At 31.9% G+C, this 21,471-nt stretch overlaps 1 protein-coding gene across 2 annotated transcripts in view; it reads right to left on the bottom strand.

Moving 5' to 3' along the window:
* Positions 1-2,938: 2,938 nt before the first annotated feature.
* LOC129913477 (ubiquitin carboxyl-terminal hydrolase 43) overlaps positions 2,939-21,471 on the bottom strand; it is a 39,602-nt gene continuing 21,069 nt past the window's right edge. The window contains exons 2-8 of one of the 2 annotated variants that reach the window (XM_055992178.1): positions 17,147-17,212; positions 16,287-16,484; positions 13,814-13,948; positions 13,606-13,740; positions 6,945-7,473; positions 4,905-6,886; positions 2,939-3,320 (exon numbers count right to left, since the gene is read on the bottom strand). In XM_055992178.1, coding sequence (XP_055848153.1) covers positions 3,270-3,320; positions 4,905-6,886; positions 6,945-7,473; positions 13,606-13,740; positions 13,814-13,948; positions 16,287-16,484; positions 17,147-17,212 — 3,096 coding nt within the window. In that variant the 3' untranslated portion in view covers positions 2,939-3,269. The remainder of the gene's footprint in view (positions 3,321-4,904; positions 6,887-6,944; positions 7,474-13,605; positions 13,741-13,813; positions 13,949-16,286; positions 16,485-17,146; positions 17,213-21,471) is intronic. The other variant, XM_055992186.1, reaches the window with a different exon arrangement.

Here is a 21,471-nt window from a genome sequence, read left to right as displayed (position 1 = left end):
ACCCATTAAAGTTAAATTGTTTTATTTTCTTTACTTTAAAAATACGGAAAAGTAAATCTTCATGTCTTTAAAGATTTGTTAACCGAATTCAAAAATGTACTAATGATTGTAATAAAATCTATTTTCTAATCTAACCTAATTAAAATCTAATTTGGTTTCTAAAGTCGAAAAAATTTCTCTAACTGTATTTTCATACAGACATAGAGCAAGAAACTCACGAAGAAATAATGTACCCTATGGCGTATACGTACTGTTTTTGAAAAAAAAAATTAGTTTTAATTCCAACATAGAAAATTCCAATATGAGAAATTATTTAATTTGCCCTGGTCAAAACAGGCTATTTCTACTAGAGCCCAAATGAGATAATTTCGGCTATTCACCAAAAAGTTTTTTATTGCAAATTATCTCATTTCGTTTGAAAAATTATTTTTTTTCTCTCTGTTTTACTGTTTTTTTTTTTTTTTCTCACACACTTCCTTGTACCCATGTTCTTGTTTGTTACCTTCTCTCCTTTACAGGAGAGAACACACGCATTGGGTGTGTTCGTAGGAAATGCTGGCTACTTTTGTGAAAATGAGGTGAAAATTATTTCATTTCGAAACACATTTGGCAAATTTCAGGAAAATCATCTCATTTGCCCTAGTTCGAACATGCTTTAGCAATCATTGTTAATATTGAATGGTTTGCGACAGATTGGCATAGATACTTGATTTGATATTTCAGTTTTCGGGACTGAATTTTTTCATAAGCCTTTACTTTTCTCTAAAATTGTCAACCGATCCCATGCCAAATGAAGAAACTTAAGGAATAAAATAAAATAATATTTGTTTGGACATTAATTTTAAATTATCCGTATACAGATCCTTTAACCTTCTATTTTTACCAAGCTTCTAAATAATAAAAACACTGAAGTATTCCTTTAATCTCTTTTATTTATCTTTTCAATAATTTTAAAGACATTTTTGTTTTTTTTTTTTAAATAAATTTTTGTTTTTGATCATAATCAAACATACCACACAATAATATTAACTTTATACATAATACATAAATAAAGTAAATAATATTAAAATAAAACAAAAACAAAATTAATTATTATTGATAAAATAGAAATACTACATTCGTTTCGTGTCGATTTTTTTTACATATTTTTTTTATTAATTTTTTTTTTTCTTTAATTAAATTTAAATGAAACTTGGTTTCAAATTGAATTCGAATAATTTTTTGTTTGAGTATACAGCTTGAGGAATAAAATTATTAAAAAGTTTTTGTTTTTTTACATTCATTTAGAATTAAAAATTTAAACACAATGCAAGTATTATTAATTTAAAATTTAGAAAAAAAATTATTTTAATGCTTAAAGTAATACAAAGAAAAAATGTAGCTATTTAAACCATCTTTCTTATTTATACATTTTGAAATTTTACAGGTAACAATATTAATATCAATCAAATTCAAATAAAAAAAATCTGGGGTCTCTTCCTACGTCAATTTTTTAACAGATGTTAAGAAGAATTAAAAAAAGAATACCGATCTTTTTATCTTCCACACCATTAAACAAACCCTCTAGTTTAACATGCTCTTCTACTAGGTCATACAAAATTAAAAATTGTACATTTAAATTGTATCAAAATGAAAAATACTTTTTTCGGAGACGTAAGTTTTGGGCTTTTAAAATAAGGAAAATTGCAAAATTAGTTATTTTAGAGCACACCCGAGCTTTTATTTGTAAATATGGATCGTAAATTAGTCAAGTTGTTTAAAACAGCAGGACTGGACTTGGCTGGAAGTATGCACCAACTCATCTGTGGCTTGAAAAAAGTGCATGTGGAGCGCATGGACAGCAATGCTCCGGCCCGAAAAGCTTTCGACTCTAACTCAGCACGCAATTGGAATGGGACCTGAACCAACTTTGCATGCAAAACTGGAAGCAGCTTGGTAAGAAAAGATCTGGCTGGAGAAGATTGTTAGTAAAGACTCGAATCCACAACGAATTGTAGCGCCGCCTTGAGGCGCTGCTGGTCAGCCTCAGTTAGTAAGTATAAATTAATTTATATATGAAGGACAAGGAAGGAGGATTTTCGCCCAAAAATTACATTTTGGTGTGTATTGCAAGATCATCGTATTCGATTCAATATAACAAAATATCCAAATCCTTCAATGCCTGCTCCTAAGTATTTTCTTTTAGTCCTCTCACAATGTTAGATTTAAATGAGAAAGAACAAAAATTAATGATACACATTCATGTCTTTTTTTTAGTCTTCTCAAAATTATTAAAAATAGAACCAAATGTTTTAATCTTCCTTTGTTAAAGACAAGCTATACATAATACTTTTACTATGAATCACTCAAAGAATTATAGTAATAATATCTGCTTCTGTTTTTGTTTTCACACCCGTGTTTTGAACCCTGCTTAAACTTTTTTTTACACTTTTTCTGGTTTAGACACTTTCATTAAAATTACAATTAATAGATTTTTTTATGTTTATATAATATAATATAATCATTTTTTTTTTTTATTATTACTAACAACAAAATTGCAATAAATACAATTTCTCTAAATAATTTCTATTATAATATAATAATTTTTATAATATGTAGTTTTTATATTTATAATAATAATAATTGCAACTTGGATAATTATATATATATAATTTTTTTTTTGTTTAATTGATACTCCGTTGGAAACTCTAACGATTTATTATTTTTTTAATATGGACTTTTTATTTTTGGATTTTGGAGGGGTTTCTAAACTATTTTTTATATATATTTAAGCATACATATTTGCTTAAACTTTATATATATTAAATTTTTGTTTATATATATTATATATTTGTCTCTTAATTCTCTGGTAATAATTTAATAAAAATGATTTTTTTTTTTTAAATCAATCTTTCTTGTTTTATTTTTTTTTTGTTTTCTTTAATATCTCTATTTCGTATTTTTTATTTTAAATTAATATTTTTACAAACTATTTGAATCAACTTTCGGTACTTCGATTTATATACATTTATTTGTTGTTTATTTGTTTAAAAAAAAAAAAATATTTTAATCATTTTTTTGTATGTATGAGTTTACATAAACATTTGTTTTTTTATGTAATATAATGATCTACTGTAAAATAATATTTTTGTTTGTATATATTTAATTATATACGTAATTTCTACCACATGCATATATGCATCTATTGCATAAATATTTTGGGTTAATTAATTTAGTTTTTTTAAAATAATCTACATTTTATGTATAAGAAAAAGGAAAAGTTGACATTTTTAATTTTTTGGTGAAACTGTTATCAGTTTGTGAGGCGTCACTGGGGATATCTAAAACGAAAATAAGATGAAGATGTTAGAAATATACAATCATAAAGTTAATAAAACAAATTTTAATAATTAATTTTTTTTTTTAGATAAACTTTACTTTTATTTATTCATTAACATTTTCACGTATCTTTTGAAAAATCTGTTTCTTAGTTTTAGTCTAGCTATTAATTAATACTAGAGCTGTTCTCTTGTTAATAGATCTTTGAGAAAAAACTTATTAGCGATTCAACTATTCCTGGTAGTAAAGAGGTTTTATGATAGCGAATTTTGAAAGGACTTTTCTTTGATATTGTCATTCGCTTCAAATCGTCAACTAACCAAATGCCAAGACAATACAAAGTAGCAAGCTAGATTATTTATGACAACTAAGTTAAAGGGCCCTACTAATAATAATCAAATTTAAAGGTCACCTTAATATTTATCTGAATGCTACATACATATTTCACCATACCATAAACCAATTTAATATATCAGAAGAGCAAATACGTGTGAAATTGTATGGATTGTTTTAAACTAGCCTAGCACTGGAAACCTTTTTCAAATGTTTGAAATTTATCAGTTCAAGTCGATATGCATACCTTGTTCAGAAATTATACAAAAGAGAGATTTTGGCAGCCTTGAAATAATATTTGTTTGGCATCAACACATCTTATTTATTTATTTTTTTCTTGGGCCCCTGAAAGAAAATGCTCCAGAATATTCTTTGTCAGCCATAAAAATAAGTCTCTTTGTCTCAAAACACTTTATTTATTCTTTTGGACCCCCTTTACAAAAATGCATCAGAACATCGCCTAGGCAGTCTTGCAGGGCTTCTGTGTTTTTTGTTTATAATCCAATACAACTCATTGGATGGAGTTATAAAGGAAATGAGTTTAAAAACTTCCACCTCTAACTTCAGCTAGATTGATTGTTCATTCTGTTTGGAGAGTTATTTAAAAAAGAAAAACTTGCATATAAACTTGGATAAATACATGTAACCATTAAATCATTTTAGTGATGATGAAAAGTGTATAAAACACTTTTATTGAAATGGGTAACTGTGGTGTAAGTTTAGCATTTTTTTTCACAGGAGATTTAAATGTTATAGTAATTTCGATTGGCAGTCCGGAATCATTCTGAAAGCGTTTTATTCGCACAAAACTGACAGTTTTGTATGAATAAAATTTTTTCAGAATGATTCCGGACGCTTCCGGACTGCCAATCGAAAACGCTATTAGTAAAAATTTCTAACACTGTCAAAGCTATTACACTGTTTGACATTTTTTTTATTAAAAATGAAGTAGTCACGATCCAACATAGCATCTCCACTAAAAAATATTGTTAAGTTAAGCAGACTAAATAGTTAATTTGTGTGAGCACTACGGCCAAGGTGAATTTCGACTATTCAGTCTTACAAACAAAGGCTCTTTTTTAACATCAAGGGTCTAAACCAGACAAGCTGAAAAAAGTTTCCGATACTAAGCAATAACTCTGATTTAAGTAAACAAATTATTAGAGACTAGATATTGCTATGACTCCTGACTACGAACATTGGCGTGTCAGAAGACCTATTGAATTTTTTGAAAAAAATGATATTTAACTTACCCATAACGATGGACTGCTTAAAAACGAATCATCGTCTTCGATTAGACTATGACTCTGTTGATCAATAAATATAAGCGTATCTTTGCTACATGTATTCGTCGAATTGCGCAACATTGACGACAACGTATCTGCTGTACATTCTTTAAGCTTATAATTCGAACTATTCGAGTATGAGTGCCTCAAGTTGTTGCCACAATGGCTACTTCCTCCATTCAAGCATATACTACTGCCACTACCATTGATTCCACGATTGAATTCATGTCCCAACGAGACCATTATACTGCTACTATTGCTCTTCAAACTACTCGATAGGGCTTCTTTGAAATTCGTATTACTAATGCCATTAAATTTGTGAGATTGTGTTGAAGACACCGAAGATGATGCTGATACAGGTGATGAAGCGGAAGCTTGTGGAGCTTTGGGACTCCTTTTGACATCTATTGGTTGGGAAGCTGTTGGTTTTCGTTCCTTTGGCGTTGTTGGTGGTGTTGTTGTTGTTACCAATTTGGTGGTGGTCGTCGTTTTTTGTGGAAGTTTTTGTAAAACACTTGCCGATATGGAAGCAATAGATTTTGAAGGAGGAGGAGGATCAGATATCATTGCAGAAACTGACTCTTCTGTTATCTCTTTTTCTGAATGACCATTCAAATGTATATATTCATCTATAATCTTCTCTTCATCGATCTTTGGCTCATCAAGCAAAGGTTTTTCTACATTCTCATCGGCATATTCAATACTCTCGATATCCACAACTTCATTTTCATCAGTTTTCTCAACAACAACCACAGTATTTGTTGTTACTGTTGCTGTTGTTACCTGGGGCACCTCTGGAATTTGAACTTCTTTAAGTTTTGCACCATTTTCTTGTTGATTCTCATCGGATTTACTCTTTTCCGGTGATGTAGCCTCTTCGGATTTTTCTTCAATTTTCGATGTTACCGCTGCAGCTGCAGTAGCCGAAGGTAAAGCAATTTTCGACACCCAATGATCTCCCGATGTCGAACTAGATCCCGAACATTCGACATTGTCACTGGAGCGCCTTTGATAGAACAACATATAAGCTTCGTTGTTAATGATTTCCTCTTGAATTGAGTCTGAAGGCACACGAGATACTCGCTGATCGTCAAATTTATACCATTGATGGTCATAGGGATTCTTACAAGCTGCCGTATAGTGACCAGTTTCTAGGGTGTCACCTTGATGATAACAAACAGCATATAAATCATATCGCGTCTCACGGTTGTCTTTCTCAACTCGATTGCGTTGTTCACGAGTCTTCTTCCAAGGACTGCGAAGTGATGAATTATGAGTAGTCTCACTATTTAGTGAATCCACTGAACTTGACTCCATTCCACGAGCCAAATGGGGCGCCATATCAAACGAGTTCAAGGGAAACTTAACCATGGTTGTAAGTTTGGCAGCATCGGCACCCTTGTCGTGATGTTGTCGGAAGCGTTTAAAGTGCACCACTAGAATATCTGGCAATGACCACAATCCAAGAGTCTTAACGACCGGTAGATATTGTTGACAATGTGGACAACGCCAGGCATCTTCAGCGCTCAGCGTTTCTGCTTTGGTGTAATGTTCCAGACACTGTTCCAACGACAAAGCAGTATCAGTGGTTTTATTGTCTTTCAAACGTGACACACTTTCATGTTCAACTACGGGATCGGTTAAATCGGCAAAGAATTCTTCTGGGTCGGTCCATTCAAGTAGGAGTTTGATATGAGCTGGACCAGCTTCACTGGAGAGCACAGATAAGGCCATATCAATCATTTCGGTAAATAGTGGATGTTCCACTTGCTCGAGATAAGTGTCGGGATCTGCGGAGGGATCCTGCAATCGTATTTGGAACATATTGCTCAGCGCTGTACTGTAAGCGAATACTTCAGGTTTTAAAATTGAAGACATTTCTTTCATTAGTTTCTTTTGTAGCTCTACATATGAGCAATCTCTCGGTGCTTGCACACAGAATGGTACACCTGCAAATCAAGAATAAGTAAATTTTTCTTCATAAATCAATTATTTTTAATTTCTTACCAAATCTCTCGACAGTTCCATCTTTCAGTTTGCGCACATTTGCAATGAGAAGCATTAATTCTGTTGAAGACTCATCACCAGCTACTTCAGGAATTTCTATGCAAAATACCGAATCTAGACCATCAAGTGTTGACACTGGCTGTGTATCGAAAAATACTCTCGAGAAGCCCTGATTGCTGATATCGGCCAAAACCATTCGATTACTAGGAATACCGGTGTCTTTTTGAAGTTGTTCGCGAAGTGCTACTATGGGCGAACCAGCTGGAACGGTTAGTCCAAGCTTGACTTGGCGAGGATGCTGTTTCACATACGAAACAGTCACAAATACAGCTTGTTGTGTTAGTTGTGGTAGTTGCACTGAAATGCAGTGAAAAGGATCGAAAGTATTGCTTTGTTTTTTGCATCGCGGACATGTCAGCGAGGATCGAAATTGTGCTTGAAAGACAGCTTGAACAAACGAATTGTTGCATCGGATATGATTCGCTAATGTTTCAGCGGCAATCACTTCATCTGGTCGACCATAGTTGTTCTGCAATTTACAATGAACACAGTTTATATAAAATTTTGAATAAAAAAATTATCATTTATATAAAGGCTCGATGTTGCCTAATCAAGGTAAATACATATTTATTAGCAAACGTTCTCATACTGGTTACTCAGATGAGAGCCTTGTAAAAACCTGGTATATAATGACTGATAGCAAACATGCATATTGTATCTCCTAAAGGTAATAGTCGGAAACTAGTTTTGTCTAATTGCGTTGGCGTGTAGCGTGAACAAATACACGCTACACTATAAAAATACAAATTTTTCAATCTTTCGAAAATCAAGTGTTGAACTACTCTTTTCCAAAATTGCACTCAAAAGATTGATTTATTGAAGGCCAGGTTTTGGACTAGAGCGTAGACAGAAGCGGGCAAATTACGGCAATTATTGTCTTCTGAAGGCGGAATTAAATTAGACAGTCGTTTTAAAAATAAAATTTTTGCGTTTCAAATGCATTCAAAGATATGAATGGATAACCTAGGGCCTCAGCACCTTGCTGGATAAAATCGAATCTGGTCGATGCAATCGACTGTTGACAGCATCTAATTTGGTTAAATCTATTGATTTTAATGGAGAAAGTTCGATTGAACAAGTTACGTGGAAAGTTACTCCTGGAAAGTCACATTCGCTGCCCCAAGAAAACTCAAGCGCTTGTTAATAGATGCAGATAAAATATTCTAAGAATCGTACAGAATGTGTTCAAAGAGAGACTTGCTTTAGATAAAAAAAAATCACTAATTAAAGATATTTGAACATTATTACAAAAAATAATTGTTCCTTAAATATCAACAAAAGTGTGCTCTCTTCAAGAACGTGCTCTCTTCAAGAAGTGCCAAGAATCTTAGCTTAACAATAGTTTTTACTTTTTGGTAGCATTTCAATCTATCTGAAAAATGTATCGCTTTTAGGCGAAAAATCCAAACACCATTTTTTAAAAGAAAGAAGAAACAACGAAAAGTTGGGAATTTTTAAGGCTCCAATTCAACGACAAACGATTTACAAAATGTTATTTTAAAATCTAGTACACGAAAGTTAATTTGGCAAGTGGCGGATAGAGTCGACACTACCTTGTGTTTTGAACTCATCTAGAAAATCAAATTTTTTAATATTATTTAAGCCGTGAAAGCCATTTGGAATCTATATATCATGTACCAAAGTGGGTGTGGCAAGAAGCGGATGAAGTTGACACTATTTATTTTATGTTTTTGAACTCAACTAGAAAATAAAAATCCTCAAATTTTATTCTCATCGTAAATCTTGTGCAAAAGCGTTGGGTGCGTTCACGTACGCATACCAAGATACCTAAGTATACGATACGTTTGTGAACACGGATCAGCTGTTCATCAAGTCTCCCATAAGATACACGAGAATCCAGAACACATATGTCCAATCAGCTGAGATTTTATAAGGGATTACAACAACACAAAGGTATCCAGATACTTTTAGATCGGTACGTGAACGCACCCATTGAAGATTCGGTAAAACCACATCAAACAAATCCGGGATGAACAAGTTTTTTTTAACAAATGAGGAACATGGGCTGCATAAATTGGAATATTGCAGTGCTAGCGAAGTCGCCTGGAAGTCTCTAATTGATAATAATCAATAGCATTTAAGTACTGCAGCAAATGGAGGCTCCAGATGAACCTATACAAGGCAAAAATTATGATTTTTCGAAAAAGTGTAAGCTGAAATTACTCTTAAACTTGGAAATAATGAGTACAACTATCTTGGTATGCGGTTATCTAGAAACCTGAATAGGAAAAATCATACGGTGGATAAGTTTACTAGATCCAAGTACTCTTTTAACTACGAATCAAAATACTGTATTTTGGAAATCACAGCTATAGCGATAATGTGTTATGCCGCTCAAAGAGTTTGAGGAAGTTGAGCTACTAAGGACGATTACAATGGATTGGACACAATCTCATAACCCAAATCTCACACAGAAAGGTAAAAATGTCCTACTTAGAAATGGTTGGTTACAAATGAAATATATTTTCAAGGTTCTTCGTCCCTATAGGTAGGGAACCTTTTTTACTTAACAGATCTGAAGAGTAAGAAACTAAATTATTCACATCCAGTCTCAACATAAGATATCCCTTTCAACCACAAGCCATTAATGATGTCTACCTTGAATGAGTCAACTCCTCATCCTCATTCGCTTTTTCAATAACTACATCAATAATAACACAAGATTGCAAGGGGGATTAAATATATAACAATCAATTCGTGACCACGTGGTGTGTCCATTTGCAACAAGTTTATATGTACCTACTTCCGGACAAAAACAATTTCCCCCTTTCTAACTTATATATACAATACATCATTTCAATCTAGTTCATTCAATCGGTTTCACCTTTAAAGAACCGACACAGATCCTTGAACTTTATTTTATATTGCCGCACACACGCAATCTTCATTAATTTATTGTACATTCTATTTTATTTGGCAGTCAATTCGGAAATTACAAAAATTGCATAATAGAGAAAGTTCTCAATTTTAAATGACGCAAAAGATATCTGCTAATGATGACTCATTGCATCTTCTTACTGACCTCTTATGTGTGTCAAAATATAAAAAAGTCAAACTAAAATGAACATCATACGAATATTGACGAAACCGACCCGACAAGTCCATCGAATCTCTTACAAAAAAAAAAAAGAGAATACAAAAAAAAAAAGAAAAACAGATTAAGAGGAGGCAATCTTTCCGTCAATGCTATTGTTCGTCTTCGACATTTAAGTACAACAAGAGACACAAACTATGAGCAGTGTAGTGTCTGACAAAGCAGCAATGTACTCTTCAATGAAAGTAGACATAAAGTGTCATTGAAATAAAAAGGAGGAGGAGGAATTCGCCATTATCACCCCCAGGCGGCTCCAGTCCCTATTCCCAATCTCTTTTTCATAAACTGTACGTTTGTCTATCTACTAAATTCACATATGAATGAATCAATTTGGTAGTAGACTATTATACATCTTCCTTAATGCTTACACACATACAAACTTTATGTTGCAATACAATGAACGTCATCGTAAAACGTATTTAGGAACATAAATCGATGACGATGATGATGATGACTTTTCATCGATAGTGGACTAATATACCATAAGTAGACCGGTTAGTTGCTCTTGTGCATGGCTTGAGGTCATTTAATGTTTTTTTTTTTGGTTTTTTTTTTCTTTTTCATTTTTCTTGCGACTAGTTTTTAAGGAAATCGATTTGCAAAGAGAAGAAGGTGTGTGTAGCTAGCTGTAGGTTTTTATACCCATAATTTGGGTTTTTCGTTAAGAAACGTTATATTGAGCTGCTCAAGCATTGAGGACAATCGATTTTGTTTAAATAGTTATGAAATGGACGACATTGTATACCTTAAATTGAAAAAAGAGGATTTTGTGAAAATTGATTTCGTTAGCAAAGATAAATGTGTAACGAGTGTGCGATTTTTATCCAAGCAAATTGAAAAATCTTGATGTTCTAGAGGTTTTTTGGCAATATAATTGTAATTTCATGCTAAGTTTTTTACTGCTATTAAATTTAAATCTTAAATTTCGGACTCAAAAAATTAAACTTAACTTATCAGAGACTATTCAGTGAAGATTTATGAATGAAAATTATTTCAAGTTTGTTTTAAAAATCTAAGGTTTAACTTTGATTTTTTTTATTTAAACCTCATTTAAGAACTTATTTTGCGGATATTTAGGAAAAAACATAGAGGATTCAAGATAAAAAAATCAACGAACATTTATTTTGAATTTAATTAAGATAGTTATTTGAGTTGAAATAACAGAATTGTAAAACTCAACTTTAGGTGAATTTTCAGTAAGAAGATCTGGAGGTTTCACTCTTGTGAAACCTAGGGACTGTTTCTCAACAAGCTACATTTACTACATCGACGACCCTAAAAACCAATAGTAAAGCTCCATTTAATATTGGGAAATATTGTTTGTGGACGGAATAATTCAAAAATACTAAAATTTTATCCCTGAGGTCCGAGAAATAGGCCCCTGGTGGTTAATGATGGGCAAAAAATTGCGGATGAAATGTGAATCTTTAAAAAGAACTTATCCTCTCTATAAAACTCCACAACTAGATCCTCTCTCTACTAATTATCTTCTACTTATTTTCTCAGACGTCCAACCTTCAGCCTGCCTATGTATCAGCGAATTCTGCCACACTTGATATATTATTCAATCTCCCACCGCTGCGCTGGATGTTTTAAAAAAAACAAGTGGTCTTAAAATTAATTGTTTTGTCTTCAGGACCTTTGGACCCCACACATGATAATCTCCAGTTTCCACTATCTTTTGTACAGAAAAATTATAACTGTTTGAAAATTTGATGTAATTAGATGCCTCACTTAGATGCTACAAAGGATGTAGTATGCGTAAAAAAAAAATGTGTCCTTTGCAGACGATATAAGGAATGTCCCTGTGGGCCTTAACGATAACATTTGCATTGAAAAAGTTTCTCCAAGCTCGGCACAGAATTTGAGCTGCACAGCAGTTAAAATCATTCTTTTTCAGCAGACAATGGCAACTAATCATTGGCCGAAAACGGTTAGGTGTGACCCGTGCCCTAAGGAATATTCCTGAACTTAAAAAAATTTGAATTTCAGAATTCTATGAATGGATATTTTAAAAAACGTAATAAGTAATGTAGGAATTCTATCTACTTTCAAGTCCAATTTTCTTCATTCAGATGGGATAATTTTTTAGAATTTAAAAAAAAACAGAACTTTAAGCTATTAGCCACAAAAAAATAGTATCGACTTCCCTAGAGATGGTACCTGAAGGAGAAGAAAATCACTGACCAGCAATGATTACTTTCAGAGAAGCAAAGAAGGAGTGCATATGTAGAAGGATCAATTTGGTAGATACCCCCAAACTGGTACAGGCTACGCTACAATTTTGGGACTTCAATTGAGGCTATGAGAACAATAGTTAAACCATAAAATTCAGTTTTTAGCTACGAGAGATTTAAGAAACAGGGTTTCTTAAAACAACACTGTTTTGAGTGCCATCTAGTTTTAAGTGTAGCTGGCTGCATAAATCAATTTTTGTATTAAAATAAATATATGCAGAGACCCATTTTTATGAAAAACTAATTTTTGAAAAAAAGTGGGTTACGCCACTATTGTTCTCATAGCCTCAATTACATAGAGACAAGTTTCAAACTAAGTACTTTTAGTATGTGACTAAAGGTGAAGTTTTTTGTCGCTATTGTAAGACCGCTATAGAATAAATTTAATAAATGAACTATGTACGTGTCCCTGTACTCTGTATTCAAATACTAAAAGGTCATCTTATATTGAAGATAAATTGTTAAAAATCTGAATATTGAAAAATAATTCAATCAATTTTTTTTTCATAAAAATCTATGCTAAAAAATTACAAGATTTTTTTTTTCCAAGCACTCTCAACTATCTATTCAAGGTTCAACTTATCATCATCTTGAAATTTTTGATTTAAATATATTTTTAATACAACAACAAAAAAAAACTCGAACAAAACTCTTCCGCTAAACAAACTTAAGTATAATAACCTTGAGACTACTGAAAGTCAATATAAAGTATATTTTTTTTTAGCTTCTTGTTCTTATTTAAGTAAGCTATTATCAAGGCTCAAGTAGTAGTGGTAGTAGAGTAGATCAAATTATTATCAATGTATAGTATCTGTGTGCACAATTTTATTTATTTGCAAAATAATAATCAAAAAAAATGAAGAAGAAACGTGTCTATTTAACTTGAACTTAGATGATAATAACGCAACGAATTTTATCAGTTTTTATCTTGTTGGCGTCAGGGCACTGTGTTTACCCACTTTTGTCTACCCATCATATCGTATGCTTGTGCAACTTTTTAAGTGTAATTATTAAGGTTGCATTAAATTAATAAAAAAATATAATAATATAATGATGACAATTCCAAGAAAAATTTGTCAGACAATTATTGTTTGTCGATAATTTAAAGAAAAACTATTTACCCTTTGGTTTGCTTTGTATGCTCAATTGTTCATATCTTATTCTAAACATTTACGAAATACAACTAAGGTTTGTCTGAAATAAGTTTTTGAAAAGCTGACTTGAACCAAACCTAGTTTCTTACACATACCTTTACACTTTTGTATCTTCTCTTAGTTGCCGTATTTAGATCTTCGTGCACTTTATCTAATAGCCAAAATAGAAATTCTTGAGCATCATGCTGTGTTGAACTGCGAAACTGCGATCCATAACGATCTACAACAGCCTATTGATTAAAGTGAAAGCATTATTTTTTTGTTAGTTTTATATTATTTAAGTTAATTTGGAATAGAACAAACCTTAAAACTTGTACTATGATCACTTTCATTTTTACACGTCCATAAAGCTTTCAAAACGTTCGCTAGCTGTTCGGTAAGTTCGCCTTTTGTTCCGAATTTTCGTGAATTGATTTTGTTTCGTTTCTTCAAGTCCACCTATAAATGAAAGCAAATAAATAAATTAATGTTGATAAAAAAGAAGTTTGTTGTTTTCATTCTAAAAATGTTAGAGATGGATGAGGGGATTCTTCTCGTACGATAAGAAAATATCCTATACATTTATTTATTTCCTGGCAAGAAAAATCTGTTTCTCAATATAACGATGCGGAGCTTGCAAACCGTATCCATTAAAATCCGAATTAGGCCTCTTAAGGTATCCCAAAATCCTTAATGAATACCAGTAAGTGTAAACAAGTATTCTTTAAAGGCAGCTTGAAAGGAAAAATAAGCCTGAGTAGTGAATTCGATATTCGTTTAGTTCGACCAAAAATGAAACTCTACTTGATGGTATGTCCGAAGTTTTGGGTTAAGGGTATATTGATGGGCATTTCTGAAAATTATGAAATATCACTAGAGCATACAAAAAAAAATATCCGTGGAACAATGAGAGCCAAGAAATATTTCTACGACATTCTATCTGTAATTGGCCTTAAGCCTCTCAGTATTCTAGAGAAATAATCATCTATCAGTTTATTTAGACCAAATATCAGAGTTGAACTCTAGCTTTGCATTAATGCTTTATAAAATGTTGCATATTGGAAGGGCAAAAAAAATGTTAAAAAAAAAAAAGGAAACCCAAACACCGCTGCAATTTTACGGATGCAGCCTAGAAAAATAACATCAACTACCACAAGAAAATTGCAATTTTAGATCCAAAGAAGAACTTCTTAGGAAAACTTGATCCTGGGTTAGACGCTTTCAAGACAATGATTACATTGCAATCTTACAATGTAGTTGAACCTGCTCACTTAAGAAGACCGAGAAACTGATTGAGTAGAAATTCAAACATAGGCAACGAAACTAGGGAATAGCTGAAGAGAGCTGAATATATTTTCGAAAAGCGTTCACGATAGCAGGAGTAATTGAAGCCCTATGTCCAACATTAGTCTTAGGATCTAAGTAAGTAGTTAATTGGAAGGTTAAAGGATGTTTTTACATCGCTTAAGAAAACTTAACATAGACCAAGAATCAAAATGTATTCTCGATAGATGTACAACAGGTAAAGCTGTTAGAGCCGTTTGCTGATACGAAACTTAAGTATTTAAGTGCAACATTAATCCTTACGTGACAGTTTCCGCAGAGGAAAAAGTAGAGCTTAAGAGTTTATGTTCAACATATGTAAATTATTTAAGTTTCGATTCAGAAAATGGCTCTTAGTCTAATAACCATTGATAACAAAAATTTATAGTTGAGTCATAAAATAAAGTAGAGTTTGAGAATACATGAGAATGAAAGGTACGCCATCGGGACCGTGATTATAATTGTTTTTCATTAGGCAATAAAGTTTTAAGTCACAAATTAACTTTTAGGTTTTTTCTTGATAAAAATAAACTCTTTATTCACTTTTATTTCGTGTCAAAAACAAAAGTCTGAGGCAACTGCTTCATATAGTAATAAACAGATTAATACTCAAAATGTTATCGATTTGCATGCATTTCTCAAACTTCAATCTCATTTTTCTAAAAACTACAATTTTTTACTTAAGAATTTATTGCCTTAAGCCAAAGAATTATCAGTAAGTTTATTAAATTTTTCAATAACTAAATCCGTAGTTATTTTAACAGACATAAAAGAAGTTTGCGAACAATCACTTAAGTAGCTTAAATGTGTTGTTAGGGGCAGACGGATTTTTGCTATACATTTGAGTGAAGAAGGATGCATAGATATTGTTTGTGGTCGGAAGAAGTGGAGTTGGAGAAAACAAAGGTCGAAGTAAGTCCGTTGGACTTTTTTATTGTGTTGATAAAATTAAAGAAGCCACATCAACCCAAATTTGTATTTAACAAGCTGTTAACAAGTGGCAGGTAAGTAATCTGATGAAGCAATGATACTTTAATCCAGCTGAAAATTCCATTTTTGGTTACCATTGCAGCTCCTTCTTATTTGTTTATTTTTAAACAGTTTGAATAGGGAGTAATTAATTGCCACACCTATAAAATTTATTATTTGTTCCGATCTACTTGCTGAATTACCGCAACCCTATAAACTACTACAAAACTTAATTGCAAATCGTGACAAGAGTCAATTTAATGCTTCTGGTTACGAGTATAGCAAAACGATTGTAATTGAATGTTGAAACAATACAAAAAGGTGCAAATTTAATAAAACGACATGCACAACAAAACGAAACCACAATTCCCCAATGATGATGTAGAGGAGTAAGTAACTATAAACAGCATTTATGTTACTTCTTATGAATTTTATTTAACTAAAAGTTTAAAATAAAGATTAATGATATATCATATTTTCAGATAGATAAAAATAGATAACTCACCTTATACTGATCTAATACAAAATATTCTGCTAAGATGTCCGTATGACTTAGGCACTGCAGTACAGCATTCATAAAGCACGTGTTGCCATGATTTTTTAAGCCCGTCACACCGGGCGTTTGATCCGCTGGCCATTGATAGCCTCCAATTGGTGGTACTCTATCCGCCACTGAACTCGATGTTGATGGATGTTTATTTGCCTATTAAAAAGTTTGGAAGAAAAATTTAAAAAAATATTAGATAAGAAATTTTTTTTATTTAACATAATCTAACTAAAATTACATGTAACTACTTTTATTTGGTTTATGCCAATTTAATTAGTATATAAAACTGAACGTAATATATCACAATGAGGTTATAATTAACTTGTGACTTGTGTCGGCATCATGCTTTTGCGAGAGTGTGTTAACAAAAAAATCATCATCTCTATGTGATTATTAAATGGGTAGATACTTTTTGAGGAGGTGAAAGCAACAAGTGAAACCATTATAGCAACAAAATAAAATTAAACAAAAAGGAAAAACTACCCACGATATATGAAAACTATGAATGCCAATAATGTATAAAGCCTAAAGGGTTTAAACTTGAAAAAATTGCACGCGTTTTGCATTTGTGCTGTTTTTTTTTTTTTGTATTTAATTGAATTAAATAACAAGCAAGTGTGCAAGACAATGATCTATCGAAAATCAATATGGAATTTTGAGTTCTATATTTTTTTTTTTAAGTGAACCATAAAATTTAAGGTCATGGATACAAAAAAAAAAGTTATTATGAAGTTTTTTAAAGAACAAACAAATAAAGGGAAGGAACAAAAATACATTATAAAGTTGAAACAAAAATTCATGTGATTTGTTGTTTGTACCTCGTTTCTTTTCCAACATCCAGTGTACATGGGCAAAACACCGAAAGGCTTTTTGTTTTCAAATTGCTGTGTAGTTGTTTTTATTTTTTTTTTTTTTCGGATCGGAAAATAAAATTGAGAAGAAAAGAAAAACAATTGTATTTAGAGGGAATTTGTTGTTTGAAACTAAGATAAAGTAAAAGAAATGGTGTGAGAAGTTCAACAAAAACACAAAAACAAAAACGAGACAAGACAGACTATGTAGGTTATTGTATAGGTTTTGGCAAAAGAAAGAGATGATGTTCACATGACAACGAACCCAAACAAAAAAATTAATTCATTTTTACAAATGATGGACACATTAGCAGATTATTCCGTCGCAGAAGATACCATAGTAGTTGGGAGTTTGAGTAGATAATACACTGCCGGTCATCTGAATACGTCCACATTTTAGTTCATCTTATTTTTAGCCTGGCTTGGTATTTATTGCAATGGTACATCTTTTTTACATACGTAACGAGAGAACATCTTTATGCGCTTAGCTTAGGAGAAAAAAAATTGTCTTGGGACCTACCGTTCTTCTCACACGGTAGCTAGACCAAATCTATTCATAAAAACAAGTATATTTTTTGACTCATCTGAATAGGCTCAAAAGCAAAAATGTTAATAAATGATGAGTTGCATGGGTCAGTTGGACTCAAAATTGTGTCTGTCAATAAATCTGATTGTCTATAACCTGAAAGGACGAAAACGGGTCGGAAAAAATCTTTAGGCGCGGACAAAATGGCGAAAATAAAGGAAGTCTTTGAATTAGGCCGAAATCAACGATGCATTGGGACAAAAATTAACACAAGTTAAAATTTAGTATGCAGTTATTCGCGCAATATTCAAGGGTATAGAAACAACAATTACAGTCGAAGTTGCTAAGCCACAACATTGGCCGATAGATGTGCAATGATCTGAACAGCCTGACTTCGCGCTAAAAATTAGGCTGAAAACCGGTATAAAATGCAGTTTAACGACGGCAAAACGGGTTGTTACAAGTGGTAAGCATTTGAGAACAACAAATCTAAGCAAAAATTAACACTTTACAAACCACGAAAGGAAACTCGCCTCCAATAAAGAAAAAAAAAACATGTCGTGAAAGTCAAATTTGCAACCGGTGATTTTTCAAAGGAAAAAAATGAATTAAGTTGACCCTGAGGGCTCAATTCCTATTTTTATGACTTTCGTAGAGAGAAGGATTATTTTAAGTTGTCTGCATAACTCTGAAGGCAGTGTCATTAAGTGCAAAGCTGTTTCCTTCTACAAAACTTTCGATCTGCAATTTCTAACTCAGTTTTTTTTTACGATTGGAGGCGAGTTTCTTTTCGTGGTTTATAAAGTGGTAATTTTTGCGAAGATTTGTTCTTCTCAAATGCTTACCACTTGTAACAACCCGTTTTGCCGTCGTTAAACTGCATTTTATACCGGTTTTCAGCCTAATTTTTAGCGCGAAGTCAGGCTGTTCAGATCATTGCACATCTATCGGCCAATGTTGTGGCTTAGCAACTTCGACTGTAATTGTTGTTTCTATACCCTTGGATATTGCGCGAATAACTGCATACTAAATTTTAACTTGTGTTAATTTTTGTCCCAATGCATCGTTGATTTCGGCCTAATTCAAAGACTTCCTTTATTTTCGCCATTTTGTCCGCGCCTAAAGATTTTTTCCGACCCGTTTTCGTCCTTACAGGTTATAGACAATCAGATTTATTGACAGACACAATTTTGAGTCCAACTGACCCATGCAACTCATCATTTATTAACATTTTTGCTTTTGAGCCTATTCAGATGAGTCAAAAAATATACTTGTTTTTATGAATAGATTTGGTCTAGCTACCGTGTGAGAAGAACGGTAGGTCCCAAAACAATTTTTTTTCTCCTAAGCTAAGCGCATAAAGATGTTCTCTCGTTACGTATGTAAAAAAGATGTACCATTGCAATAAATACCAAGCCAGGCTAAAAATAAGATGAACTAAAATGTGGACGTATTCAAGTGACCGGCAGTGTATTTATCAAGTTAGCTTAGGTTAAGTTGGAGGGGGTAATCGAATCTTCATGGATTTATGGCGTTTTTGGAGGACGTTGGGATAATTTAAAGGAGACTTGAGGACATGAAATGAAAGATTAAGATATACATTGAATCATTCTGAATCTCAATGAATTCTTTAAATGTTTTTTTTTTGTCAAAGTTGTTCTTGACCATTTTTTTCAACATTGGATCAATGAAGTTATGATATCTGATTTTAGTGAACAAGAGCAACTGAATATCCATTGAAACACAACAAATATCTAGCTCTGTGTATTTGTTCAGTGTATTTTAAAAGAGTTACATTATATGTCGAAGGATTAGAAGTGAACCGAAAACCAAATACAAAATTTTTTTAATTCTACCAAGTTGTAGAAATCTGTAAACTGAAGTAAACAAAATATTTAGCGGCATTTTAACTTGGGGAAGTAATAAACAGAAATTTCCTTTATCATGTCGTTAAACTTTTAACCCTTTGTTGCCCGGAGCAATTTTTTTCTCAAAAAAATTTAAAAAAAAACGTTGAAAAAATTTTAAATATTTCTTGAATATTGCACCAGCAAAAAATATATCCATTGCACTAATAAATATCATTATATTTGTAAACTTCTGAGCTAGGTATTTGCTGATATATTTAATTGGGATAAAAAGTAAAAAAATAAAGTTTAAAAGGTGGTTTCTTATTGTAACCACCGGAAAACAAAGGGTTAACAACAAACATTTTGGAAAAAAAAAATCAACTAAGAAATCGAATGATTTTCGGGTCACTATGGCGTATGCGTAATATATTTTTCTACATTTAAAATCAAATGATAATGTTCTTCGTGTGGTAAAAGACATGGATTTTTACACAGCAGAGCAAAATTTATAACTTTTGAACGAGTGGAAATGATTTGATTTGTTTTTTTTTTTCTATCTTAATAAAAGTAAAGCTTTCAATTTCAAAAATTTTGATTCTCAAACAACTGCAAGAATATTGGCAGAAAAAAAAATTTAAAATATTTGATGAAAAGTAGGTATTGCAAAAGATTACTTCAAATTGAGCAAAGAGCCTCATCTATTTTTGCTATAGCCCATTGTTTATATGTAAGTGTGTTTCTTATGAATTTTTGAACTATGAAATAAATTCTTGTTGTTGGTGATAAGTTAAGAGAGATTTGGAAGAGTATTTTTTTAAACCTTTCCTGACGTGAAGTTTAAAAAGTAACCATTTGGAATCAAATGCAGAGTTGAACTTTTATGCAGTTAAAGTATGCAAAGTTTAAATGAATACCAGGTTGGTGAGTGCCTCCTTGTCAAGGTACTCACCAACCTAATAAAGCAATGATAAAAGATAAAAAGCATAAAATAGGTATTTCATTTTTAAGTAGAGGGGATTGTAATATTTTTTTTTTTTTTAATAGGATTATTAAAAACAAAATTTGCAAAATTTGTGAGAACTGTTACTGACCCTGGCGTGAATATTTATACAATAAATTAAACATGATTTAGGTTTGTCTTAAATGTTTAATTTGTCAGCTAGGTCTTATTTCAATTTCCCTCAGTTTTTTGTTCCAAATTAAACGATTACTTTTTAACGTCCTTAAGTGATTGTTAGGGTTTAAGGTTAGTTTAAAGCATCTCAACTTAATCGAGAGCTGTGTTAAATATTGAAATGTTATTGATTTTTCATAAATTGACCAATAACTACAATCATTCGATTTTATTTATTAAATGAATCCTAAGTAGTATATCAAAACTTGCAATACAAAATTTCCCCTAAATTGAAAACCTTGCAAGTATAATTGATATATTTTGACTTCCTCTAGTAGTTGACTAGTTGGTACTGACTTAAAAACACATACACGCAACCCTTTTCAATACACCATTGTGAGAAAATAAAAAACGAAGCAATTAATATTCTTTTTTACGTAATGTTAATATGAAAGGGTTATTAAGCTGTTTACTTAATATGGACTTTAATTTTTCCACTCAAATAAATTTCTTTAAAATATAGGTAAGGTACTCTACATAAAACCCCCCAAATAATGTAATTTAATAGTCTTTTGGTTTTTACTCAAAGTAAAAGAACGATTAAAGCCCTCCGACTTAATAAAACTCTTTTTTTCTTTGTTTTTAATTATTCAGACAACTTTAAGTGGTGTCACGTGTGTAGTACGGAGCACAAAACGACTTTATTCCAAACTTTAACTCTAATAACAAAGTTTTTTTTTTTCATCCATTTCATTCTTCAAGTTCTTCAAATATAAAGCGTCGTCGCTGTAGCTAAAAAGTT

The sequence above is a fragment of the Episyrphus balteatus genome, chromosome 1 (assembly GCF_945859705.1).
Source record: "Episyrphus balteatus chromosome 1, idEpiBalt1.1, whole genome shotgun sequence".
In the NCBI taxonomy this organism is placed as follows: domain Eukaryota; kingdom Metazoa; phylum Arthropoda; class Insecta; order Diptera; family Syrphidae; genus Episyrphus; species Episyrphus balteatus.
This window is presented reverse-complemented; position numbering and strand designations above follow the sequence as displayed.